The following is a 27,084-nucleotide window of genomic DNA, read 5'->3' on the forward strand; positions in this document are numbered from 1 at the left end:
TTAGTGGATACAATGTTGGGAAAAATACTTGGCTAACAAAATTGTATTCACTTAGACAAAAGTGGTGTTCACCATTTAATTTGGACAGTTTCTCAGCAAATATGAGATCAACTCAAAGGAGTGAAAGTACAAACCATGTGTTCCAGGGAATCTCCACACACACAATGGAGCTCATTGAATTTGTGCATCACTATGAGAGAAAGATTGAATAGATGCGTTTAATAGAGTTAGAAGATAACTACCATAGCAAAAATGGTGCACCACGTCCAAAGGTATGGAGTAAAATGTTAAAGAATACAAGCAAGGTTTATACGAACAAAATGTTTCAGCTTTTTGGAACAGAATTTGTAGGCTGCATGGGAGTTAGACTAAAAGAAGATTCTAGATTGGATCAAGATTATGTGTATGAAGCAATTGAAGATGGCCATCAAGTGTGCACAAGATTCAGTACAACTCTACATCCTTGAACATATCTTGTTCTTGCAAGCTATTTCAATCTCTTGGAATCTTGTGTCGTCATGCTTTGAAAGTGTTTGATACAAATAATATTACTACCTTACCTGCTCAGTATGTATTTAAGAGGTGGACTAAAGAAACAAAGAAAGATATTGTGGTCAGCAATGATACATGTGGAGGAACAAGTGAGAACTTAAAGACTGCTAGAGTGTTGCGGCTTAACACATTGATGCATGATGGAAATAGTGTGTATGACATAGCTTCATTGACTAGCTCAGGTACTAAAATTGTCTAAGATTTGTTAGCAGAGGCAAAGAAGCGCCTTGAGAAAGACAAGGACACTCAATATATGTTGGAAAATTTGAAGAAGATTGGTACAAAATTAGACTCTAGCATTCCTGGTAATGAGCCACAAGTTCTAAATCCACCAAATGCAAAGACTAAAGGAATGAAAAATGCTAGAATTAAAGACGTCATTGAAACAAAGCAGAGGAAAATGTACATATACATATTTAATAGTTCATTGAATTGTTGAGTGTTATTTGTAATAATGTGTTCTTTATATAATGCAGAAAAATAAAATCAAGAAAACAAATATCCAAGTCATGTGCCTGCATTCAATCATCAATTTGAAGTACCTGACACCTCATTCTACAATCAGGTATGTGTTCAAAACTTTACATGTATGTGCTTTTATGTGTTACAGGGGGAGTATTCTTACATGTTGTTGATGTAATTTTTTGTTCCAGAGAATTTCACATTGGCCTTTTGGCAATCCCATTTTATGTTTTAGTTATGGTCAGATGCCTTTCTCATATGGTCAGATGCCATTCTCAAACCAGGTGTATAAATATTTTAAATTTCAGTACATTCATAAAGTTTAATTGAAGATATAGAAATATACTTATGTGTATGTGTGTGTGCAGAATCCAATTTACTCGACTACAAGTCTGAATCTTGCACCAGTCATTAATTTAAGTACAAATGATACACACAAAATAATCTTAAAGAAGTGAGGTATGTGTTTTTATATCACTTGAGCTGGTGACTGTCATTTAAGGTATAATTAGGTGAGTACTATTTTGCAGGTTACATTCCTGGTACTAAGAAGAGCATTTTGTGAGAACTGAGGACATGTTTAGAGCTGCTTCATTTGGATGATCGATTTTGACTTGTATCTCTTTGAGGCTTCCATGCATATCATATCCCAAAAACATTATATCTTCTGGGCAGCATGGTTGTCATGTAAAGTTCATCATGAACAAGAAGGGCAATTCTGCACTCAATTGTCTGTAACATCTGCAACAAGCTATCTCTTTTCTATATCACTATATGTATTACACTCGATCAATGGATACTTCTTTTGCTAGTTGTTTCTTTTTAGATTAAGAGTCAGTAATTCAAGTACCAATCAATCCTCTTTGCTCTTTCACAAATTGTCAATATTCGCCACATATCAAATGGTAAGTATGACAACAAAATCTAGAAGTCCAGCCAAGTCTCTGATCAGATTCCAATCAATGTTACTCAATGACATCTTAAAGGCACATTATATGGTAATCTAATGAGAGAATGAAAAAGAGGTGCCCTATAAAGTTTTTGATTCATTCTATTTAAATAACTAAATTGATGACAGTATAGAATCAGGTTGTGCTAAAATTTCACCATAATGAATCAGAAAAAACTAGTAAATGCTAACATATCGATTTAAACAAATGGTAATCAAATGTGTACATTGAATCACTGAGTAACAATTGTACAAAGGTCTGAGCATATATACAAACATCAGTAGACTATTCTACTTATAAAATCACAATCCAACAAATACTCCCTACCAAAATGGTGCTTGATCCACCTCTCCAATTTACTTCAATGCAGATCCACCATAACTTGGTGACTTACATTCTGGCTCATATTACACTCCCACGGTTAGACTTCACATCTTCATCACCATCCATGTCTTTCTCGGCAAATCAACTTTCACTGTGAAAGAGAATAATGATTACATGATTATGAAAAATGCTACCACAGTTGCTTTCTATCTCAAAACTAGATAATGCCAAACAAAATATGATTGTAAAATAGTAGCTAACCTCAATGTTCAGAGCATCCACAATAGTTTACCGAACAATATTTAACTTTTCCTACATTTTCTCATGGACATTCATAGATACTAACTATAAGGACCAACACCCTAAAATTATTTGTTGTTCCAAAGTTGTTTAACACAAAATCAGAGAATAAATAAAGATCTAACTGCTTCCCAATCCCAGCCCAGGAAGGAATCACTACCAGACCTTTATGTATTTGAGTGCTTGTGTGTGTGAGAATACAACAATATAGGTAATTAATACTAACATTGGCAGAAACCTCATGAAATAGAAAGTCGAGTTATATACCAGAGAAAGGCATGACAGTGGCTCTAATTGATATGTTTGATGAGCCATATCTCAATCCCATAAGACCAAAGTCCTCAGATTTTATTCTACATGAGTAATGAGATTCATCAATATACATTCCAATTGGCACCAAAGATCCCTCAGAACATCACCAAGTTAGTTTTCCAGTATGAACATACCTTTGTTTTAGCAGTAGTGGGAAAACACTAAATGCTCCAAATCCACATTTGGGTTGTAAGCACATGCCCTCGTCTTTGCAAAATCCTGAAGCAACCAAAAAGTGTGGCACTATGTACATAAACAATGGTTACACTATGTAACAAAATGATATTATTTTCTTAAAAAAGGATGGTTCTTACAAATCTGAGTTTGATACAAAGAGGTCCACAAATGTGTGAGGATCATGAACATCACTGTAAACAAATTAAACATTAATAAACTTTTAGCTGTGGTAGAATATTTTAAAAAATTAAAGTTGTTGTAGTGATTGGGAATCTAAACTACTGAAACAGCACCTCTGCCAGTAGAAAAATGCATTCCCAGTAATGTCCTCCTCATGTTTGTGATCAAGTGGACCAGCGAGCTAAACATATTCACGATGATACCACGTATAATACCTTACCCAATGAGAATATTTTAGTGCTGATGAAGATGGAACCGAAAAAGAATGGGAAGATGATGAAATCTGGGTGGCTGGGTGTGAGTGGGAGAGAAGAGGTCTTTATCGGATTGTTATTCCCAGAAATATTAAACTTAAACTCGGTGGGTTAATTCAAATTCAACTTTTAAGTTGGAGCCATTTTTCTCGGTTTGCTGGCGTGGGAAAAACACTGATGTGTCACTCATTGATTGGTTCGCCCCAGCATCTACGTGGTGCGTTTGACCCACCACATAATTTCTCGTGAAACAAAGACCACCAGACCAAGAAATGACCAGGATCGTTTTTTTCGTTGTTAGGTACATATACAACCACTAAAAACAGTCCTAGTCTATGTTTTTCTCCGGACTTTTTTGCCTACTCCCACTAGATTTGATGCTCATTTACTTGTCAACCAATTCTCAAATTTTGCCGCGGGGAGTAGTTGGGCCTATCTCGTTTTCTTCTCACTCGGGCCAATAGCCAACGGGTTTGGACATCGGGGCTCCGAACTGAAACCCTAAACCCTCTTCCTCTCTGTATCTTGACTAATCTTCCTACCTCTTTTCTCCCTCGGCGTCTTCTGAAACCCTAACCAGTACCAAATCAATACCAAAGAAACAAACAAAGAGAGTTAGAGAGAGAGAGAGAGAGAGAATGGGGATCTTTGAGCCGTTCAGAGCAATCGGGTACACAACCACTTCCGTCCCCTTCTCCGTTCAGCGCCTCGGCACCGAAGCCTTCGTCACCGTCAGCGTCGGCAAAGCCTTCCAAATTTACAATGTAAAACTCTTCTCCCCTCCTCCCCCAATCCTAAAGTTTCAATTTTTAATCGTCATTCAATACTCATAACCCACTTTGTTCATGGTTTCAGTGCGCAAAGCTCACTCCGGTGCTCGTTGGTGAGTCCCCTTTTACTTGGTTTGGATTTAGTGGTTCTAAAGTTCCAGTCTTTAATTACAAAGAACAATTCTTTCTCGTGTTATTTATGTAAAACTTCGCGGCTGTGTTTTGTTTGGATGTTTTGATCAAGTTTGTGTGTGTGTGTGGTTATGTGAAATGTGTTTGCTTTCATTTCTGAAGGTCCGCAATTGCCGAAGAAGATTCGAGCTCTTGCTTCCTACCGTGACTATACATTCGCAGCATATGGGACCGACATTGCTGTTTTTAAGCGGTCTCATCAGGTTAGTTAGCTGTCCATGTTTCTGAGAATGTGTTTTAATAAGGAGGAGTATAACTAGATTATTCAGGTTTTAGCTCAAAGTTTGAATCTTTTCATTTTTAAGCTAATGGTAGTAGTTGGGCTTTTCCCTCGATTAATGAATGAAAGTTCGTTGTTCAACCAAAAAAGAAAAGCTAATGGTAGTAGATTGCATTGTTTATGAGTGAGACAGGTGTGTTATTTCTTTAAAATCAAATTAAGAGTAAGGGCTTGAGAATATAGTTGAGCTGCTATCAGTATCAACGGTGACTGTGACCGGAAAATAATCCAGCGGACGTAGTGGTGTCGAAACCAATGGCCTATATTGTCTCTACTCTGTCGCTGCTTAATATATATCTGCTTCTGTCGCATGGATGGTATTCTGGGAATTTTAGGGTGTCATTTGCATTTATACTGGGAAACCTTTTGATGGACAGAACTTCTTTATAACACTGTAAACTGTACTTTTTCAGATAGCTACATGGAGCAACCATAATGCAAAGGTCAATTTGTTGCTATTGTTTGGAGACCATATCCTAAGTGTTGATGTTGAAGGCAATCTGTGTATATGGGGATTTAAAGGAATTGATGAGAATCTTGATCCGGTTGGACATATTAAGTTGGACGAAAATTTTACTCCGAGCTGTATAATGCATCCGGATACCTACTTAAATAAGGTAACTTTGTTTGTTCCTTTTTTCTTCTAATTGTGGTAACTTTTTTTCTCTTAAAGAAGTTTTGTGGAATTTTCAGTACAAGAATGCCCTCAAATTCGTACTCAGTCAATTTCACGTGGAATTTGTTTGTCTTTCAAATCTGAATTGATCCCTCATTGTGATTTGCGCAGGTTATCATTGGGAGTCAAGAAGGTTCTCTGCAGCTTTGGAATATCAGCACAAAGAAAAAACTGTATGAGTTCAAGGGATGGGAATCTTCTATCTGCAGCTGTGTTTCATCTCCTGCGTTAGATGTTGTTGCAGTTGGTTGTGCGGATGGAAAAATTCATGTTCACAACATACGATATGATGAAGAGTTAGTGACGTTTACTCATTCAACACGTGGTGCTGTGACTGCCTTATCTTTCAGCACAGGTTAGAACATGAGGCTTATAGTATTACTTCTTTGTGCATTACTCTTTTCATACACAATGGTTTGTCAGTATATATTCTTTCCTTAGTGTCCTACCATTTTACATACATGAATATATATTTGACATCAATCTTGTGGTGGTTTTCTCTATTTTCATGTTGACATCAATCTTGAGGTGAGCTGACTGTTATATCTGTGAAGTTGCTAACTAGACTATGCTATATATTTGTCCTTTATAGATGGACAGCCTCTTCTAGCATCTGGAGGTTCTTCTGGTGTTATAAGCATATGGAATCTTGAAAAAAGAAGGCTTCAATCAGTTATAAAGGAGGCACATGATAATTCTGTACTTTCACTGCACTTTTTTGTGAATGAACCAGTGTTGATGAGTTCATCGTCAGACAATTCTATTAAAGTAAGAGCATTTCGTGTTCTTTCTTGGTTTTTTATATGTTAATTTACTTTATATACACATTTAAGTTGTCAAACTTTTTATGTGTTAGTGTTGGAGATAATGTGATTGTGAGTCAGTGGTTATAACTTATAAGTTGTTAGAGCTTTTCCTTCACCAAGCAGAGAAGCCTTTATATGAGTACCATGACAACTTGTGTATACTTCCTGAACCAACCATGATTGAGAACAATATACTGTGTCTGCTGCTCAAGCATTTGTATGTCTGTTGATAGTAGGTCTACAAGCATAGGCATATTGATTGAAGTTAGAATTGTCAAAATGATTATCAAGTTCTTAGCTTTAATTTATCCATTTTGAAGATTGTTTTCTTCCTCTCCCCAGCAGGACTATTTGTTCTGCAGGAAAATCTATTTCTTGAACATCAAACTTTTTATTTGGGTTTGTTAGATCATAGTTATTCAGTTTTTCTTGCCGCTTTTATTTCTTGCTGGAGCCTCCTTCTGATTTACTTTTATTTCCCATTTTACCAGTATGATATTATTATTATATAAAAATTACTTTGATCTCTCAACAAATAAGAAAGTATTGGATAACCAATATAAAAATGCCAATGTATCATACTATCATTGATTAAGAACTGACTCATGTGTCTTTAGATGTGGATTTTTGACACAAGCGATGGAGATGCTCGTCTTTTACGGTTTAGAAGTGGTCATAGTGCTCCTCCACAATGCTTAAGGTATATTTCTTTTCATAACAATTTTAGGTGATAATATATATCTTTACCCTCTGCTGTTATAGTTAAAGATGAGGGTCATATATAATAAAACATTGACCGGGCAACAATCTGTATAGCGTGTGGTGTCCTGTGGTTCTTTCCTAGATCTAATTATTAGGAAAAATGTCATGGTTGTTGCTCTTTAGTCTTTATCCTTTATTTTTTTTATCCTACACAACAAATTGAGTAAACTTGTGAATGTTAGGTTTTATGCAAATGGAAGACACATTCTATCAGCTGGTCAGGATCGTGCCTTTCGCCTTTTTTCAATAATCCAGGTTTGGGCTCGGACATCAGTTGATTACATGACAAATAAATAAAGTTAACTATTTTTTTACATTACTTCTTAGTATTAGTCTTGTTTTCTGTCATTATCTTGTGAACTAAATGTATAATACATATGATTAAGTTCTCACCTTTCTCTTTTTTCTTTCCCCGGAATTGAATGTATCATATTCTTATTAAGTTATGTACTGTGATTAGGATCAGCAAAGTAGAGAGCTTTCTCAGCGTCATGTAACGAAACGAGCAAAGAAACTCAGGGTGAAGGTAGGACTGAGAACTATCAGTAAATTAGGTTTGTTTTGTTCGTAAGTATTCTGTTGTTTAACTGCACATAATGTATCATAAAAAATCACATGATGTGTGCACTGAACTCAATGCAAGCACCTAGATTTGTTCAAGATTTATCTTTAAAAAACAAATTTATTTTTGAATTATTTTTTCTGACTTTACCCTGTAGTTCAGCTATTTGGTCCGACTCCTGTTCATGTTGTATTATCATTGGTCTGAAATTTAAGATTTGGTTTTATGCAATGCACCTGTGAAAAAAGAACCTTATTCAAATTGATAAATCTAAGGATAGATCATTGTGTTGGCTGTTTCCTTTTTCACTTTTTTGAAGGAACGGAGTCAAAGGACCCATCATTTTTTTGGGGGGGGGGGTGTTACTGTGTGGACGTTGGCTTTAGTTTCTTATGACTGCAGGGACAATTGGTTATGTTTTCAATCAAATGCTAGTTTATCTGATGCCTCAGAGTTCTTGTTTTTGGTTGTTTCTGTTTTTGACACTGTTTCTCAGTTGTAGCTTCTATACTTTTATTGTTCTGTATACTCTCTCTCTCTCTCTCTCTCTCTCTCTCTCTCTTAAATATCATGTAATTGCCTTTCTATTAAAAACATTGTTGCCTGCACTGGGGATATGTGTTGGATATAGGTAGTAACCATGTTAAAATGAAGTCTACACTCCAAAGTTGGAATGCCTGACTGCAAACTACGACTGAACTTTCTTTGGTACATGTATCGGATGACATATTTCATGGTTTAAATGTTACCGTCATATGATAAAATGAGTAGTGATACTTCATATTGCAGTTCAATTAACCAATCCAATTTCTGTTTTCCCTTCTAGGAGGAAGAGATAAAACTGAAACCTGTCATTGCTTTTGATTGTGGTAAGTTCCTGTATGGAAATTTTCTGTTCTTGGTAGTTTAATCTAGTATACTAGATTTTGAGTTGTAGTCCTATGTTTTGAAGTATAGGTTATGAACTTTCATAATATACTTCACCATATAATTGAACTTGTTGCTGTTTTTTGGAGTCAATATGGAGTTGAAATTGCTGTAAAGTTGTGCAGCCATTCCATTAGAAATTTGGTGATTAAGTGTATGCATATATGAAAGCAGATCTTTTTGCTGATGAATCACTTGTTATATGTTTTGTTTTGAATAAAATACATGGTTTGTCAAAGATTCTGATTTTTTTATTTCTTTATTTGGTGATATATGTCAGCTGAAATAAGAGAGCGAGATTGGTGCAATGTTGTTACATGTCATATGGATACTGCACAGGCATATGTTTGGAGACTGCAAAACTTTGTTCTTGGGGAACATATTCTGAAACCTAGACCAGAAAACCCAACACCGGTGAAGGTTAGAACTTCATTACCATTTCTAATTTCTCTCTCAATACCTTTCGGGCAATATTTACAAGAAATGATCCGGTTGGGTAGTTCTTCCTTTTGGTATCGATAGATGACAAAATGGCATTAGTCTTCATACAACGATGCAGTGCTAATTAGTATATCCTATGCAATTTGAAGGACTTTCTTGAAACAATTCCATATTTCAACCATTGCTGGAAATGATCTACAGAATTCACTGAATGATTGTATTTGTTTGGTGATAGGCCTGTGCAATCAGTGCATGTGGAAATTTTGCCATACTAGGGACAGCTGGTGGTTGGATTGAGCGGTTCAATATGCAGTCAGGAAGTAGCCGAGGTAATTATGTGGACCCATCAGAAAGAAGCAGCTGTGCCCATGATGGGGAGGTTGTTGGAATTGCTTGTGATTCAACTAATACTCGCATGATAAGTGCCGGATATCATGGAGACATAAAGGTCTCTCTGCTTCTTTCATACATTATTCTCTACCTTGCTATTGAATTTACCAGTAGACAAGGCACTTTGCACAGGAATATGTTTAGTAACTTTTGAAGCGATTCAATAAATTTAAGAAAATAATGAGTTTTTTCGTGTAAATATAATGTGATCGGCTTTACACCTCCCGTTTTCTGCTGGACATGCTGTGAGGTAGCTGTCTCACTATCCAATATATTTTCTAAGATTTATCATTTCTGAGAAACCAGTTGTAGTATGGATATTTGTATTGCTCTCACTTGTAGTATGTATAGAAATAATGGAACCGATGAAAATTGTAGTATGGATATTTCTATATAAACCACAGATAATATATCAAGTCTTATGGATTGACTGTTAGGGAGAGTAGCAGAACGAGGATTTGAAATCAGACTATAAACTAATAATGTGGCAACGTGGACATAAATAAGGATAACGAATTAGTTATACTGGAAAGCTGAATGATTATATACATGCACCCACTACAATGGAACTAAAAAAGATGTATTCCTGTTGCTCTCCCCGTCTTACCAAAGACTAGTTGGAATCTTGCATTGCCATCCCGAGTTGTGCGGCTTCTGCCATCTTGTTCTTTTTAAGCTGCTTGATATCAGTACTAAATGTAGTGACATACATGAGTCTCCATCAACACTGAAAAACTTTTCTTATAGTCAACTTAAATAAATGCTCTCATGTACAGGTCTGGGATTTCAAGGGACGTGGAGTCCCATATAGATGGGAAGTTGGGAGCTCTGTTGTCAGGATTGTATATAATCGTTTGAATGGTAACTCTCTTTGACATATTTTTTTTGGCATGCTTCCTTTCCTGTTACATTGGATAATATTGTGATCAAGCAAATATTGACTTTCAGGACTTTTGGCTGTTGCGGCTGATGATTTAATTATCCGCTTATTTGATGTTGTGGCATCAAGAATGGTTCGTAAATTTGAAGGCCATACTGATCGTGTTACAGATATGTGTTTTAGTGAGGATGGAAAATGGCTTTTGTCATCCAGTATGGATGGAAGTCTTCGAGTTTGGGATGTTATCTTAGCAAGACAGATAGATGCATTGCATGTTGATGTGTCTGTGACAGCATTATCTCTATCACCAAATATGGATATTTTAGCAACCTCCCATGTTGATCAAAATGGGGTCTATCTCTGGTAAATGTTTACATGTGGAATTCCAAGACAGTTATATTCAGTTGAAATTGAAGATATATATGCTTAATGCAAAAATGAGTTTTTTTTTCCGTCTCATGTTATCATGAAATTGGCCTCTCATCAAATTTTGTACCTGCAACTTTATCAGGGTGAATCAATCAATGTTTTCGGGAGCATCTAAGGTAGAATCCTATGCAAGTGGAAAGCAAATTGTGAGTGTTAAGTTGCCATCTGTCTCTTCAACAAAAGGTTCTGAAGCTGAGGATTCTGACGAGCCTATTGGAAATTCCACACAACTTAAAGATTCTTCTGCTCTCTCAACTGTTGTACTGCAAATTCCAGATCTTGTTACTCTCTCATCGTATCCTAAAAGCCAGTGGCAAAGCTTAATAAACTTAGACATTATAAAGGTATGTTTACTGCTGCATGTTGTATTTAATCAGGGTCTGAACTTCATTAATTAGTTTCTGCGGCTGTCATAGATATTCTTTTTGTTTTTTGTTCTTTGTTCTTCTGTTCATTTGCTTGATTGCTAACCAGTGACTTATGCAACGTCCAGGAACGAAATAAACCGATTGAGCCGCCAAAGAAACCAGAAAAGGCTCCTTTCTTTTTGCCTTCAGTTCCATCTCTATCAGGAGAAATAATGTTTAAGCCTACTGGGTCAACAAATGAGGAGACCAAAGGTGGTGAAGAATCATCTAGAATAAAGGCTGCTCTAGCACCATCAGTATTCCTCCAAGCGCTTCAGTCATCTGCGGAAATGAAGAATTGTAAATATGATATCTTTTAGACTGTAGCTTATTGATCTACTAAGAGTTATGATTTAGTTGAAAGGTTGGCATGTTAAATGCCATCATTCTTCGGAAACATATGCTAACTGTGATGTCTTTGTTTTTTGTTGCAGTTTCAGAATTTACTGATTTCATCAAAAGCTTATCTCCATCATCCCTGGATATGGAACTTCGAATCCTTCAGATTGTAGGTGAAGAGGATGAAGAAGAGCCAGAAAAGTTGCTTCCAATTGAATTGCTTCTTGACTACTTTATGCACGAGACTGCATCCAGAAACAACTTTGACTTCGTACAAGCTGTGATCAGGGTTTTTCTGAAGGTATAAGTAATTATATTCTGCATTCAACCATCATTCAGTCTGGAATTTGATGAGTATCAATTAGCATTACCACAGACATTTAATAATGTTCTAATCTATGCTAGATAATAGTGGAACTCAGAAATAGGACTGTAATTAGCATAAATGTAAATGGTTCAAGAATCTTGCCCGATGAAAAGCTAAAGAATCAAGATTAACATCACCAATCTCATGTTTCCTGTAAAACTTAGTTTAAACGCTTCTCCTTTGCTTTAATTTTCTTCCTCTGACAGATCCATGGCGAAACAATTCGACGCCAGTCACGACTACAGGATAAGGCAAGCAAACTCCTAGACGTTCAAAGCAGCACATGGCAAAGAGTAGATAAATTGTTTCAGAGCGCCAGGTGCATGGTCACTTTTCTTAGTAATTCACAATTTTGAGTGTCCTAAAATAAATTATTGTAGTTGATCATCCCCAATTTTGTGCTAGGGTTTGGTCTAGATTCTGAATAGTAAAAAACATTTCTGTTGTAATCTCAAGTTGGCCGAGATGATGCTCTCTAATGTATTTGATCAGTTGTCTTGGCATTAATTATTGAATCCAGGACTGATTGGATGTCTAGGCAAACGATGAATATCTCACATCATCTGTATAATACAGTTACTAACTTGTGATAAATAACTACTTTTGCCAAAATGGTCTTCATAAACACAACCAGACACTTGTGATACACATATACAAGAGTACAATTGGAGCATCTTCACACTAGGCACTATGTACTATAACCACAACTGTAATATCAGTATTTCTTCGACTTATGCATTCTGGGACCTACCAATATACGGTTGTGATACTCTCCAAGTGCCCAGATAGGAAAGATATTTCTGTATGCGGAGTAACTAATCATGCAATTTCTGTTGAAGACTCCCATAATTTGCTGTTCAAGTAACATAGTGAGTCTAAGGAAGTGAAGTAATGTAATGCCTTGAAACCTTGTACAGTACTTGTGAAGCTGTGATAACACGTACCTGTTGTGGGAAATCTCCATTTTCCATCTGTGAATTGATCAAAACCTTTGCTGCTCGATGCAGGGGAATCGGATCCCTTTCCCCCTGAAAGTTGAAAAGAACATGACCCAAATGAGTGTTCTCCTGCTGTTTCTAGGAAAATATTGAGATTGATACAGCCATTTCTCGTCCATATTGGTGTAGCTTGTAATGTTACATGAAAGAACACGCTTTGCTACATACCTGCCCTGCTTCGATTAGAGCCAACATTGCCCATCCAGTGTTGACTATATGTGGTTTGTTCCCTTCGAGATTTGTGTATACCTGTTTATTCAACGGAGATATCATTCAGAAACATCACAAAATTGTTTCTGGAAATGCTGAACAGAGGAAAAGCTAGAGAAAAGCTGAACACAGATAGGAAGAAATCCAACATGGATTTCCAAAAATTCCCCTTTACCTTGTTTTGGCACGAAAGAAAGCTCTCTCCCCAGCCACCTGAATCGAGTTGCTTAGATAGCAAGAAATGACATGCTCTTCTAATGCTATTACTTGTCTGGTAGGTCTTGCCACCAGCCACCAGCCCCTTTATTCCAAACCATGTTCCATAGGTGTAGCAGACTCCCCAGGACCCATACCTGGAACATGTAGAACAGTTGAAGTATTAGGCTCTTGAAGCATAGTTCATGTTCATAAGTCCATATTTGGTGTTAGCATTTGGAAATTATATATTTGTGAAATGATTAGAAGCGAACTCAACCATGAGCCATCAATCAGTTGTATGCTCTCGATGAACTGAACTGCCTTTCCAATACATGCTTCTATTTCTTTCTTCCTATGCCCAGGATATAATTTCATGAATTCTATAAGGCCTTCAATTGCTGCTGATGTACATTCCACGTACCTGCATTATTTCATTTTATTCAAATTTTGTCACTCTGAACCCATTGGTCACCAAATTGGGTTGCTCCGGGTATTATATATGGATGTTCTTAACTTTTTATGCAGATTGAACACAAGTTTCGAAAAGCAATGAAGTAGTAGTTTTTGTTCTTACTGATAGTCAATAATGATATCTCCAAAGGTTTCAGCTGGATTGATAATCTGTTATTGAAAGGAGAGTCATCAGGTTTCCCCAAAAGTGAGAACCAATCATCCACACTTGAGTCACATAATTTAAATTAGAAAACAAGAAATAATCGTTCATCATCACCTCCAACCAGGCATATGATCTTGTGAGTTCATATGATGCAAACCCTCCATTGCTGTTCTGTTGTCTCAAGAAAATAAAGTACATGAGATTGCTCTTGCGATTACATAAATATGTTTGCATGCAGTTGTACGTACTATAAGATGTCACAAGGTCAAGAAATTACCTGTAGGGATAATACTACATTAACAGCATCATACATCTGATCAGTTGGTATTGCTTCTCCAACAAGTTCCCAGGGCATACGTGACAATAAGAGTGCTGCCTGCAATTAATTAGGTGGTCTTAAGTTACAACACATCATATATATATATATATATATATAGTCCCTATCCATAGTGAAGCTTCATTCTGAAATTACAGAGTAAAGTTCCAATTTTGACACACTTTTCGGTCAAATTTTTTCACCATAAGCGATTCAATATTTAGGTATGTTATTCAAGATCATCTCTACAATGTTTCATCTAATTTGACAATGATTTGAGCTTTCAAAATTGAGATTTACACGAATGGTTCACGTTGAACAGTTTTAATTCATTCATTAATTTAATCTAATTTCAATACCTTAACGATGTCCGAATTAGATGAAATTTTGTAGAGATGATCTTGAATAACATACCTAAATATTGAATCGCTTATGGTGAAAAAATTTGACCGAAAAGTGTGCCAAAATTGGAACCTCACTCTGTAATTTCAGAGTGAAGCTTCACTCTGGATAGAGACTGTATATATATATCAGAGAAATGGATGGAGCTACGATTATTGTACGTGTATGTACCTTCAAACCTTCAGCTGTACAATCGGAGACAGGCCAGCCGTTGTCTGGAGTGGAGAAGGGCCATCCGCCCTTAGAAATGTGACGGTACCAGTAACTAAGATTGCCACAGCTGTCTCTCCTAACCTAGTTAAGTGATTGATCACACCAGAAGCCAATTTAATGGGAGAAGATATATGTGAAAACCTAAAAGCATTAGTTTGAGTTCAAGTGGGTTCACAGTACTTGTGTGTTTTTGATGAAACTGTGCGCCTTCTTAAGCACGGAACCATATTCGTTCACAAGGTTGGTAGAAAGGATTGCTTGAACAGCCAAAGCAACATCCCAGAATTGAGATCCATTATATCCCTATGCATGCATCACCAAAATGCTTCTTTACTCACATCGTCTGTTGAATATACAGGAAAGTAATTATTCACTGATATTATGAATTGCAGGCCGATAATTAACCTGCATTTTCATTCCATCTTCAGCAACCCAGAGATAGTCTTTGATTCTTGAAAGATGACACATGTATTCTTCTGAGTTTGGATCCTCCACCCAACAACAAATCATGTTTAGTACCTGCATGTTTATGATCATCATAAGACTTTGTTCTTGAAAATCTCTGAAACATACTTGCATAAGTGACATAGTTCATCACTTTTGGTCATCACAAATCAACCGTTCCAGAACCTTAAAATATAAGTGAAATCATGTCCTGTAGGCTGTAGCTAGCGTAACATTATGTGCCGAAAATTAACCATGTTTTTCCTTCTAATTTTGATCTCATACTAGATAAATGAGAAAACCTTATTGACAGGTCCAATACAGATATACTGAGTGTTTTCATCCTCATAGTGTATGTGTTCCATTACGGTGGTGAGGGCTTTCTGCCTGAGCTTAGAAAATGGCCACCTCATGAGAAGTGGTTCCCCAACCTTATGAAGAGACCCCCACAGCACATCCTGTAAAGTGGGATGTGGGTAATACAAATCCTCCTGTTGATTTATTCACGAGAAAGATTGTTTTAGTAAAACCAGCTGAAATAGCCTCAAATTCATGAATGAACAAAAACTCGATTTTTAACTGAGAAGCACCTCAGTATACAACTAAAGTACTAAACAACTACAAAAATTATTATTAGTCGAGCTAATAATCCTAAATCCTAACATAACCTCACATTCATTCTGCAACAAGATCGTTTCAATTATTGATCTAGACCTAACCTGATTATTTGTTCACCATATGCCTCATTAATGTTATGGAGGTTAGGGTTCACTTCTAAGACCTCATGACACTAGAACTCTAATATACCATTGTTAAACAGCCACTGATCGAATCCAGAATGCCATCAAAATAAATAGATGGAACTACTGAATCCAGAAAATATTTATTTTTTCTCATAGATTACACAAGCAAATTAAAGCTTGGAATATATACTATCTCATATATTTCTCAGTAGAAACGATTTTAACTTAGGTACCGTACCTTTGCACATAGATTTCTTGCTTTGTCCCAATCAATCAGGTGATAGGGAAAGGTGTAAAGCTCTCTTCTGAGGGATAAAATAAGGCCGTTGATGGGACCAACAAATCTCTTGCCGTATAAGTATGACATGGGCAGGTATACCATCCTACAGTGACACCACATTCGACCTGCACCAATTAAATAATACCCCATATAAATATGAAAAATAAGAACTAATTTCGTTGGGGAGAATGATAACGGCAGAATGCCTCAAGTATATATGTATCTGGAAGAAAACTAATTAAACCTGGATGTACTGGGAGAAAGTAAGGTAAAACCCACAATTCAGGAGGCAGTGGATTGTTACCATCCCATTCATATACACCAAGTACCTGCCACGCATAAATCCTTCGTTAACTAACTAGCAAATTAATGTCTGAGTGATCGACGAGCGGTAAAGATCGATAGTGTTTGATAACTGGAGGAAGTAAATTTGTCGAGCACTCCAGTTTTTCCACCCCATGCCCGTCTTTTAAATAAATGACATGTGTCTTTTTCTCAACTCTTATTTAATTATGGTTAATCAATTAAATTTATAATTTATTTTAACCAAAAATCCATCTTTAATTCATTATGGGTTTAAAGATTAGAATATTAATCAAGATGTTACAAAATCTATCTTTGAGTTTCACCTTAACATCATACCTTTTCAATCGATGACTTGAGGTTCAAGGAGTTAGTTGATGATTTCAAGCATCATGAAGGTTTTGGGTGTGGGTGAATCTGAGTGAGTTAACTCAGTTGAATAACTTGATTGATGACTTGTGTTGGATATGAGGAATCAAAATAAATTGGATAACAAGTTCCTCCTTACGGTTGGCTTTCAAGACTAGTGTATTTATCTCCTTATACTTAGATTCTATAATCAACGCATGCAAGAACTCTTTCAGTTGCTTCTTCAACTTTCTCCAAATCTAGGTTCATCAAGTGATCAAACCCAAAATGAATTAAAATCCATCTTATATAAATAAAAGGGTTGATTTCAAATTAAAAGAAATTGTAATTTATTATTATACATTTACTTTGTTAACCATAGTTAAATAAGATGTGAGAAAAGAACACATGTCATTTATGTAAGAAGTAGGCATGGACTTGGCAAAATAAGGGTGGTCGGCAAATTTACTTCCGTAAACTAGGTCGATCGACAGGAACTCAGACTCTATACGAGCCCGAGTGTCAAGATTGATATATACTTGATATGGAGCTGCAAACCGGTCATCATGTTTCAATATTTGAAACAAAATTTAAGTATATATCATTACTAATAGACAATGTTCTAAAAAACGGTCTAGGCGGCGCCTAGGCGCTAGGAGGTCACCAACCGCCACGTTTTTTGCCTCAGCGGCCATCTGTGGTGTTTTGTGAATTAGGCGGCCTATTTAGTCCTAGGCGGTCCTAGGCGGCACTATTCAGTCATAGGCGGTCTAATTGGCTCTATTCAATCCTAGTCGGTCAACCATCATTTGACATTAAAAAAAAAACTAAAAGAAGCCACAGCTCTCACTCTTTATCTATTTTCTGAAAACTGAATCTCATCAACAGAAGAAGAGGAAAGAAATATGAATATTAAGTTTGAGTCCGATACTGAATGAGTTAGGAAATAATTTGGAGAGAAATAAATTGAGATTTAGTATTATTGCATTTGTTTCATTATTTATCTTTTCTTCAAATATTTTTATGGACTTTCTACTTAAGTTATGTGAATTTAAACTATTTTAAATATTTTTAAAATTAATATTAAACATCATTATATATTTTAATCATTAAAATAGTTTAAATATATGTATAAAAATAAATAAATATTTAATAATTCAAAACCGCCTAGGCGCCGCCTAACCGTCTAGGCGCTAGGAGATGGCTGTCCACCTGCATACCGCCTAACGCTTTTTAGAACTTTGCTAACAGATAAATAATACCCCCAGTTTGTCATCGAATTCTAGAGCTGCTACACCGCCATGCACAGTAACTTGAAAAATTAATTAATTGTTGTCATTATGAAGTTATAGAAATTTGGGTAGCAACAAATATATCTCCTTAATTATTATTGAAATGCTTTTAATATATATGTTTGTACTTCATAGTCACAAAGACTAACGAAAAAAATATAGAATGTTGATTCAATATCGACATTCCAGCCTCTTTTCTTTGTTTCTTGCTTAGGTTTTTCTCTGTATTATTTCAATTTGATTAATAATAAGGACCACAGGTGATTTCGGCCTGTAAACAAATGATACATGCATATCAAGACGGAGGACCACATTAATAATGAAGATTTCTTAATTAGTATTTGATGAATTAGGGTTTAGGGCCACAGTTCATGGCAAAAGCGTATGATCGATCTGCATTTTAGAGATTTCATTCTAAGGTTTAGGTGCTGAAGCTTACTGAAAGCCACATCTTTCCCCACGATGGGATGCTGGTAACTCCTCCACGGCGAAGAATCCATTTTCTTGCCTTCTCCATAGCGCCATCACCGCCGTCCGTCTCCTCTCCCAGCAGTCTCAGACTCACATAGGATAGAGCTGTACAAAACATTGTGCTTGGTCCTTCTATATGCAATCCCCAACCTCCATCTTTGTTCTGCTTGCACATTAATTATATTATCAAGTGTACGTTAATCAAAAACCATTATTCAAGGTTTTATTAGAGGCACTTTGGTCAAATGCACGTACTAATAAATAGTTATTTATTAAAAAAATACAACAACGTACTAATTAAATTCATGCATATGCACATATAATGTTTTCTATATAATTAATTAGTAGTTAAAAACTTGTATAAACTTAAGAGCATCCTTTACAAAGTACGTTAATTTGTTTGAGAGCGGAAAATATTGAATCTGGGAACCGGGACATCATAGTCATTACAGAGGGGAAGTTTTACACACACATACACTATGGAAATAGAAGTACATTATTTCTAAATCTACAAAGAATATTAATCATTTACTATTCAAGTGTTTTATACTGAAAAGTGAAAACAGCGCGTAAATCCTTGGGAGAAACAAATCGATTATAGTAAATTGCTTTTAGCAGTCAGCTAAGTCGATCAATGGATTTTCGTATTTTAAAAAATAAAATAAAAAAGTCGATCAATGGATCGAGGTGCAAGATTATAGTATTGAGAATTAATTAGTATAATGTTTAGAGTTTAGTACATCGTACGTACTAACAGGATGGGATATAGTACCAACGTATATCATCAAATTAACTTGTTTTACTGATACTAATTAAGTTTCCATGCAAATTAATCAAGACAGCAAAGATCGAATTGGGGTGGTTTGGTTTGACACTTTAACGCGCGTGTCGTCAATCTCCATGTATAGAGTAGTATATACAACTCCAAAGTAAGTTAGATCCATATATATTTACAACTTTCCCTTCGAAAGTCAATTGAATGGATTTGGTAGTAATCTATTTATATATGATACATATATATCATTGAATTAATATATCAGCCTTTGTTTCTCGAAGATGATTATTATACATAAATCATGATTGAAGTCAGAATGAAGCAAACTAACTGCCACAGGACCTCGTATTATCAATACTGTAAAAAATAGAAATCAATCGAAAAGAAAGAATGAAGTGATGCAAGACCTGATGGTTGTAAAGATATCTGCATATTTCCTTGTGATGCTGGAGTGATAAGATCGCGTCAAGGGCCCCTGTTACAGATAACCCAATGACCTACGTACGAGTGCACAAATATTATCACTATTAATTGCTTTATATAAAATAATTAATAACAATGCATGTAACAGTGTAACACAATGCATGTTTGCTTGAACTTAGTTAATCTCATAGAGTTATAGAGATCAATCAATCCTGTAACATAAACAGCCAAATTATAAGGATGATTGTTAAAACATGCATTAAGGTTTCTGTATATGTTCAGTTAGAGTTTTCTTTTTTACTATTAAGATAATATCGAGTGTTGGAGCACATGTTGCGTAACTTGCATCATCTGAATTATGCGTCCCGATTTTTGGCTAAGAAAATGTTAGTTTTTACCAAACTATATGTGGGGATTTGCTAGTTCGATTAGTTTCATGAAGTAATATTTCTATCGATCGAGAGGTAACATGTTACATCCCACGTACATTAATGGACCAATTGATCTCCTTGTTTTCATTTTTCTATTAATAAGAATAACTTGCTCATCGCTTTGCTTTCACCTCGAGGTTTCAATAACATGTATTTAATTAATTTTTTTCCTTGGTACATCAATCAATATCCATATATATGTTTGTATATAGGTACGTACGTGCTAATGACCAAAAACAGCTCATAAAACTGTCTTTCGTTGATGCTTAGCGAGGAATTTGTCAAAGATAATGAAGGCAGAGTTATATTAAGAAAAAGAGGAAATATCCTACGTACATGCATGTCATATATATCTTCTCAGAATTTTCTTTGGACCCTCAATAATGTAAAGTTGTACTTCAAAACTATAAAGTATTGCTAATTTGCTATAATCATGCATACATACAAATAAACCTTTGGTGGGTACGTGCTATGGGGGTGTGTGTATATATATGTATGTATATGTATAACATCTATATAACTGATAGACATGAATGTGACTGGGATATATTTTTCATCCATTATATATGTACGTTTTGGGACCATTGAAGAGAACTTTTTAATTTAAAAGGAATGAAGCAACAGTTTGCTTCTTCTTTATAAACACTGACGGATCATTGAATCAGAAACTATATGATATCCGTAATTGTTTTTCAACCTACAAATTATACCCATTTATATTATGCAATGTTGATAAAAATGACAACTATATATAATGTATCCATATTGTAGCCACCGATGCCATTAATTTGAGAGAAAAAAGGGGGACCATATATAAGATGAAATGGAGTTCTTCACCAATAATTAGTTAATTAGTAAATATATGTATATAGATTCCATGAGCGCAAGTTCATCGTGACATGTATATATAGATTCGAGCCATAATGCTTGCAAGCCACGATTGAGAGTTTGAGACTTGAGCTTTCAAGTTTTGCTTCCTTATATATATACATATATTTACATTTCCTCTTCTCTTACTAGGAAGGACATGCATGCATATAAATCGATACCTAATACACTAAAATTAAGACTAACTTATTAATTCAATGATAGTAGATAAGCTAGGTTAAACTTTACGTACGTACCAAGCCAGGTAGAAGAAACAAAGGACCGCCATAGTCACCAGGCCAGAAACCATCCTCAGTCTGAAGAGTCGAGTAAAATCTCAACCCCCTCCTCAACGTGGTTGTAACTACTTCCTTAGTAATTTCTTCTTCACTTTCCACTTTCACCTGGGCTGGTAGCTCCATTCGATCACTTTCCTTCTCCTTTGCAAACTACATAATAAACATAACACGCGTGCATATGCAGAAACTTTTAAAGCTTTGCTATATATGATGAACTGTTACTCATAATAATTATAGTACATCAACCGGCCAGTACGTACCTGAAGTCTCATTAACAGATCGGAACTATGTTTGGATTGAAAACGATTGTTACGAAACTCCAGCCGAGCTTTTTCCACCTGAGCTCGGTCCTCTGGTGTCCCAAGATTCTGGTCGAACTCCCAGAATTGTCTACCGATGTGATCATTCACACTTATGAGCCGTGGATCACTACCATGATCTCTTCCTCCTTCTGAAACCTTCAGCCTCCACATTTTTTATGGCTAAAAGGCAAGTTTAGCTAGTGTGAGTGATTGTGTAATTTGTGCTGATGAGTAGCAGAGTATTTATATACATATTGCAGGTGACAGGATTACCAATGTACCCCAAAATGGTTCTTGGAGTGTTGAGTAGTTCTATTTTGTCCCGTGAATCGATGATCGACATATCATAGGATAGTAGGTCAGACTCAGAGGCCCAATCAATCAGACTATCAGAATACACCATATTAAGTATTAAATAATCTGATGGTTAGTTGAGAGCCCCATCACTAATCAGGGCACGTCTTTTTCATTATATCCTACTTAAGATGATGCTAAGTTGAAAGAACAAAAAGAAAAAAGGGGCAAAAAAATGAAACCCCCAGGCCCTAAACCCTAAAACTACACTAAACTTGGGATTATATAAAATTATAAATGGTTGGGGCTTGCGGCGACGCTATCTTTGATCTCCCCACAAGAACTCTTTGATTCTTCGAAGTAGGGGCGTAGGGCACCGTTCGGGTACCAAAACTAACAAAAGTTGGTCGAGAACCGAGACCCGGCCCGAACCGTTTAAGATATTAGGTTCGGATTATGTGTTTATGAATCCAACGATAAAAAGATTGTTCCGATTGAACTTCTTGATAGAACTGGTCCTGTTCTATAATGCTTGTCACCAGAAAGGCAGAAACTGCCAGTGATCGATGTCCTCAGCTTTTTAGTATCATATGATTCATATCTTATTTTTTGATGCCTTGGTTTATCAACACAATGATCCCTTGGCTGCAGCAGGCAAGTGTTGCGAGTCTCTCTACACATAATTTACTAATAGTTAACATGTAATTATGAACAAATTGAATGCCGTCAATCCCGTCATAGAGTAAATCCTTGTCATACATAAAATTTATAACCTGCAGTGTGGTTCTCTCTCTAACTTCTCCATTCCTGCAGTGTTTATGTTTTTACTATCAGTACACTACATTTAGGTGTTATTGATCAAGCTGTGTGGGAAAATCTTTTGCCCGTGGACATGTTCAATCTCTTCATGTAAAAATATTTAATCTCGTTTTCTTTACCTTCTAAATCTTTTGCATTTATCATTGGAGCAATGATATATAACCTCACAAATTTAGGCCTTAATTCTATGTGTCAAGTCTAGTCACATAGACATATCATATCATTTCTAAAACTATGCAACATCATTGTTAAGTAAAAAGACTATTAAATCATTTTAAATCTAATAAATATTTTTTTTTTGAAAATATCTAATGGTTATAATTTATTCTTTACCTTTGACTTTGTTTTTCCCTTAATTAAATTTGATTACTTAATGATAATTTCTTACCTTTTTAGTTACAAGAATCTCATGAATTTAATTAATATCTTAATATATTTTCTTTCTATATTTAGATATTTTGACTTTCTTTAATTTATTAGTTAGTGCAACTGTGCTAGAAAATAAACCTTTCATAAATAAAATACAATATGAATTTGTTAGAATTACACAATATATTTAGTGCAAATTATATATTTTGTAGATGATTTATATATAGGGCCACTCTTATATATATGTGTATACAGTCCCTATCCAGAGTGAAGGTTCACTCTGAAGTTTCAGAATGAAGTTCCAATTTTGGCACACTTTTCGGTCAAATTTTTTCACCATAAGTGATTCAATATTTAGATATGCTATTCAAGATCAACTCTATAAAGTTTCATCCAATTTGACAATGATTTGAGCTTTCAAAATTGAGATTTACATGAACGGTTCACGTTGAACAGTTTTAATTCATTCATTGATTTAATCTAATTTCAATACCTTAATGATGTCTAAATTAGATGAAATTTTGTAGAGATGATCTTGAATAGCATACCTAAATATTGAATCGCTTATACTGAAAAAATTTGACCGAAAAGTGTGCCAAAATTGGAACTTCATTCTGAAACTTCAGAGTGAACCTTCACTCTGGATATGGACTATATGTGTATATTCATATGTATTCACATATTCAAGACAATTATGCATTTAAAAAAAATTAACCATTTTTTTTTCGGCATAAATGCTGATTTGCACCCCAAATTTGGCTGAAATTGTCAATTTGCACCCCGAACTTGCATTTGAGTCAATTTACCTCATAAACTTGGTAAAAATTGCCGATTTACACCCCGAACTTATATTTGAGTCAATTTACCTCCTAAATTTGGTAAAAATTGCCGATTTGCACCCTATCCGTTAAATTTAACTGTTTCTATCCAATTTTGCGTCACATGTCATACATTTAAGGGGTAGTATTATCATTATATATTTATTCATATTGAATAATGAAATAAATTAATAAAATTACTTAAGATGAACACTTGTTACAATGTTTGTTTTTTCGAAACATGTTATTGATTTATATATTTATTATTTTATGTGATATGGTATGTTAAAAGATATTAGAAAAAATATAAATAAATAAATACATTGAAAATTAAAAATAAATGTGTGTTCCGAGAGAATTACTATTCTACCATTGTGTGTGTCTTAGCCTTATTAGGTTTCCTGTTAGAGATAGATTCGCATCTCTGTAATAGATTAAGACTCCGAATCCTACGGGATTCTGATTATGTAATGTCTATATATTGGCCTCATTATCAATCAATAACTGGTTACGTTCTGTTATATTACGTCGTTATTATTCTCATTTGTTCATCCTCCAACAATGTGTACATATAAAAATATATTTATACACAACACACTATATTTGAATGAGTGGATATATTGAATATATAATTCAAAGTAGGGTTAAGTAAGTAGAAAAAAAGATGTAAATAAATAATTTAATTAACAAAATAATCCTCATTTTAAAGAACATTTTTATTTGTTTTTAAGAAAAATATAAATAGAAAATGACAAAATGACCCCTCATGTGCATGACATGTGACGCAAAATTGGATAAAAACAGTTCAATTTAACGGATATGGTGCAAATCGGCAATTTTTACCAAGTTTAGGAGGTAAATTGACTCAAATACAAGTTCGGGGTGTAAATCGGCAATTTTTACCAAGTTTAGGAGGTAAATTGACTCAAATGCAAGTTCATGGTGTAAATTGACAATTTCAGCTAAGTTTGGGGTGCAAATCGGCATTTATGCCTTTTTTTCTTTTCGGGAGTTTATTTGTTTTTTTTTTGTAATAAAAAAAGTTGAAGAAAAAATATTTGAGAAAAATATATTGAGGAAAAAATAGAACTCCAATGTATATAATAAAATATAGTTTTTTAGATATTTAAAAATTAATAATAATAACCTTTAAATTTAGAAAGGATTTGATGGTTCTACTTAACAATGATATTGCATAAATTTGAAAATGATATAATGTGTCTATGTGACTAGGACTTGACACATAATTAATGCCTTTAAGGCCTAAAATTTTAAGGTCAACAATCATTTTCCTTATCATTTATGCAATAATGGAAACGTTACTCTACTCTTTGAAGATATCGCTACAAAACTATCCCAGGAAAATTGGCTGTTTTTATTTTGTAACTGTTAACTTGTATATTCCAAGAAAGGAATAGCTTCTTACTTACCTGAACAAAATTTCTCACTATTGGAATCCAAGAAAACAAGCTTTGGTACATCAAATGATCAAAATCTAACCATTGTTTTACAAAATACCATCAGAGGCTTTCTCTGAATCTATGCTACAATCGAATATCATAAAATAGAATATTACAGAACGAATTACAAAGTAATCAGTTCAAATTTTGCAAAACGGGCAAGAATCTTACAAAACACCTAATGGGTAGACGGGTTGATATATATCTTGTACAGTTTCAACCTCCACCCATTTTCTGGTTAAAGGTTTAACTTCTTGCATAACTTTACTTATCTGAGACACAAAACTTGGAGGTGGGCTTTAAGGATCATGATCACTCGTAGCCTCACTGTGTCTCCTTTCATTTCTCTGGTTGCTCCCTCTCCTAACTTCACCATCTTTCCCATTTATATCCCTCTTAGCATGAGTTCCAGAGGTTCCCTTTGGAGCCTCATAAAGAGTTACAACTCTATCTCCTCTTTGAAGCAAGGGGTCATGGAGTTCTGGTGTTTGAAGACTCTCCAGGATCTCAACAACCTGGCTCATAACAGGTCTCCCTTTCGGGTTCTGGCTAAGGCATTGATATGCTAGATGTGCCACCTTCAATGCAGTTTTAATTGAGTACTGCCCTTCCAGTCGAGTGTCAACAATCCTCAAAAGTTTCTTATTATGATTTAAGAGTGGTCGAGCCCATTCAACTAGATTATGTTCTCGGCTGGGCCTGCTCTTATCCATTGCTCTCCTTCCAATGAGCATCTCGAGTAGCACTACTCCAAATCCATAAACATCACTTCGGGCCGTTAAGTGCCCTGATTAGATCAAATTAACATAAGTCATGAACTACTCTGGTTTCTACTACTAATGAGCAAGGTCATCAACTTAGCTTGAGAGAGTTGAACATATCTAGTTTTCAACTGCACAAGCATTCATATAAAAAACTCACATTTGTCAAATTAGCATATCTATGAAGAATATACCTATAGGGGAGGAGAGGATGGAGGGAGGTATATATCAATCTGGAATATTATTTCCCCTCGTCCCTCCTTGAAAGTAAACACATTTCAAAATGGAATATAGGCTGGCTATACAACAGTGAAGCACAATAAGATGCCATACAAGTTGCAGAAGTTATCTTTATGAATTACAGTCATTTGTGCGAATTGTTATTTGCTAGATCAATTACTTCTTCAGTGTTGTGTTCTTGATTTATTTCCTCAAACTTATTCACTAGTCCGTCTTTATTGAAAATAAAAAATCAATTACTTGAGAGAAAAGATTAAAAGAAGAATAATTATCAATATTAGTATAACTCAGCAACTTAGTTATGACACAGCTCACAAGTCATTACTTGCCAAGGAGCAGCATATTAGTATAGAATAACTCAGCAACTTAGTTATGAACACAACTCACCAGTCATTACATACTCAGGAGCGGCATATCCGTATGTCCCCATCACTCGTGTTGAAACGTGGGTTTGGTCTCCCATCGGTCCTTCTTTTGCTAGGCCAAAATCTGAAAGCTTCGCATTAAAATCCTGCAAGTCATAATTGCACTTTCAACAAAAAAAAAATCAACATGACACCTTCAGGATAGATTACTGATATATAAAAGCATAAATATTTCATCATTTCAATTGCCAAAAATCAATAATATGTCATTGCAACAAACATTTGAGT

The 27,084-nt window shown here is 35.2% G+C and overlaps 3 protein-coding genes across 6 annotated transcripts in view; 1 reads left to right on the forward strand and 2 right to left on the reverse strand.

Annotated features, from left to right (window-relative positions):
* Window positions 1-4,107: 4,107 nt before the first annotated feature.
* On the forward strand, window positions 4,108-12,230 carry LOC126790760 (uncharacterized). The gene is made up of 18 exons (XM_050517104.1): window positions 4,108-4,275; window positions 4,367-4,394; window positions 4,576-4,676; window positions 5,167-5,370; window positions 5,541-5,784; window positions 6,022-6,197; window positions 6,853-6,935; window positions 7,180-7,252; window positions 7,458-7,523; window positions 8,386-8,428; window positions 8,767-8,906; window positions 9,163-9,375; window positions 10,094-10,178; window positions 10,266-10,560; window positions 10,709-10,970; window positions 11,120-11,333; window positions 11,468-11,673; window positions 11,946-12,230. Exons 1-18 carry the CDS (start codon window positions 4,150-4,152, stop codon window positions 12,093-12,095), a joined length of 2,709 nt encoding a protein of 902 aa, XP_050373061.1. The 5' UTR covers window positions 4,108-4,149; the 3' UTR covers window positions 12,096-12,230.
* A 132-nt stretch (window positions 12,231-12,362) lies between these two features.
* Window positions 12,363-21,861, reverse strand: LOC126790761 (cycloartenol synthase-like). The gene is made up of 18 exons (XM_050517105.1): window positions 21,629-21,861; window positions 21,327-21,518; window positions 19,756-19,845; window positions 18,542-18,736; window positions 16,404-16,488; window positions 16,118-16,284; window positions 15,439-15,627; window positions 15,098-15,211; window positions 14,873-14,995; window positions 14,651-14,773; window positions 14,039-14,137; window positions 13,876-13,932; window positions 13,720-13,766; window positions 13,423-13,566; window positions 13,123-13,300; window positions 12,906-12,986; window positions 12,684-12,767; window positions 12,363-12,592 (listed from the first exon to the last, which is right to left on the reverse strand). Exons 1-18 carry the CDS (start codon window positions 21,839-21,841, stop codon window positions 12,455-12,457), a joined length of 2,319 nt encoding a protein of 772 aa, XP_050373062.1. The 5' UTR covers window positions 21,842-21,861; the 3' UTR covers window positions 12,363-12,454.
* Window positions 21,862-25,426: 3,565 nt separating this feature from the next.
* LOC126792896 (probable serine/threonine-protein kinase PBL17) overlaps window positions 25,427-27,084 on the reverse strand; it is a 29,838-nt gene continuing 28,180 nt past the window's right edge. For all 4 annotated transcript variants that reach the window (XM_050519409.1, XM_050519408.1, XM_050519407.1 and 1 more), the window contains 2 exons: window positions 26,819-26,942; window positions 25,427-26,217 (listed from right to left, as the gene is read on the reverse strand). In XM_050519409.1, the coding sequence (XP_050375366.1) occupies window positions 25,730-26,217; window positions 26,819-26,942 (612 nt within the window). In that variant the 3' untranslated portion in view covers window positions 25,427-25,729. The remainder of the gene's footprint in view (window positions 26,218-26,818; window positions 26,943-27,084) is intronic.

The sequence above is a fragment of the Argentina anserina genome, chromosome 4 (assembly GCF_933775445.1).
Source record: "Argentina anserina chromosome 4, drPotAnse1.1, whole genome shotgun sequence".
In the NCBI taxonomy this organism is placed as follows: domain Eukaryota; kingdom Viridiplantae; phylum Streptophyta; class Magnoliopsida; order Rosales; family Rosaceae; genus Argentina; species Argentina anserina.

Coding starts and splice junctions, on each gene's coding strand:
- LOC126790761 (XM_050517105.1), bottom strand. CDS start 21,841: ATGTGGAGGCTGAAGGTTTCAGAAGGAGGAAGAGATCATGGTAGTGAT. Junction 12,987..13,122: donor TTCTTTCGTGCCAAAACAAG/GTAAAGGGGAAT, acceptor TTGAATAAACAG/GTATACACAAATCTCGAAGG. Junction 12,768..12,905: donor CTCTAATCGAAGCAGGGCAG/GTATGTAGCAAA, acceptor TTCAACTTTCAG/GGGGAAAGGGATCCGATTCC.
- LOC126790760 (XM_050517104.1), top strand. CDS start 4,150: ATGGGGATCTTTGAGCCGTTCAGAGCAATCGGGTACACAACCACTTCC. Junction 6,198..6,852: donor CGTCAGACAATTCTATTAAA/GTAAGAGCATTT, acceptor ATGTGTCTTTAG/ATGTGGATTTTTGACACAAG. Junction 8,429..8,766: donor TGTCATTGCTTTTGATTGTG/GTAAGTTCCTGT, acceptor GATATATGTCAG/CTGAAATAAGAGAGCGAGAT.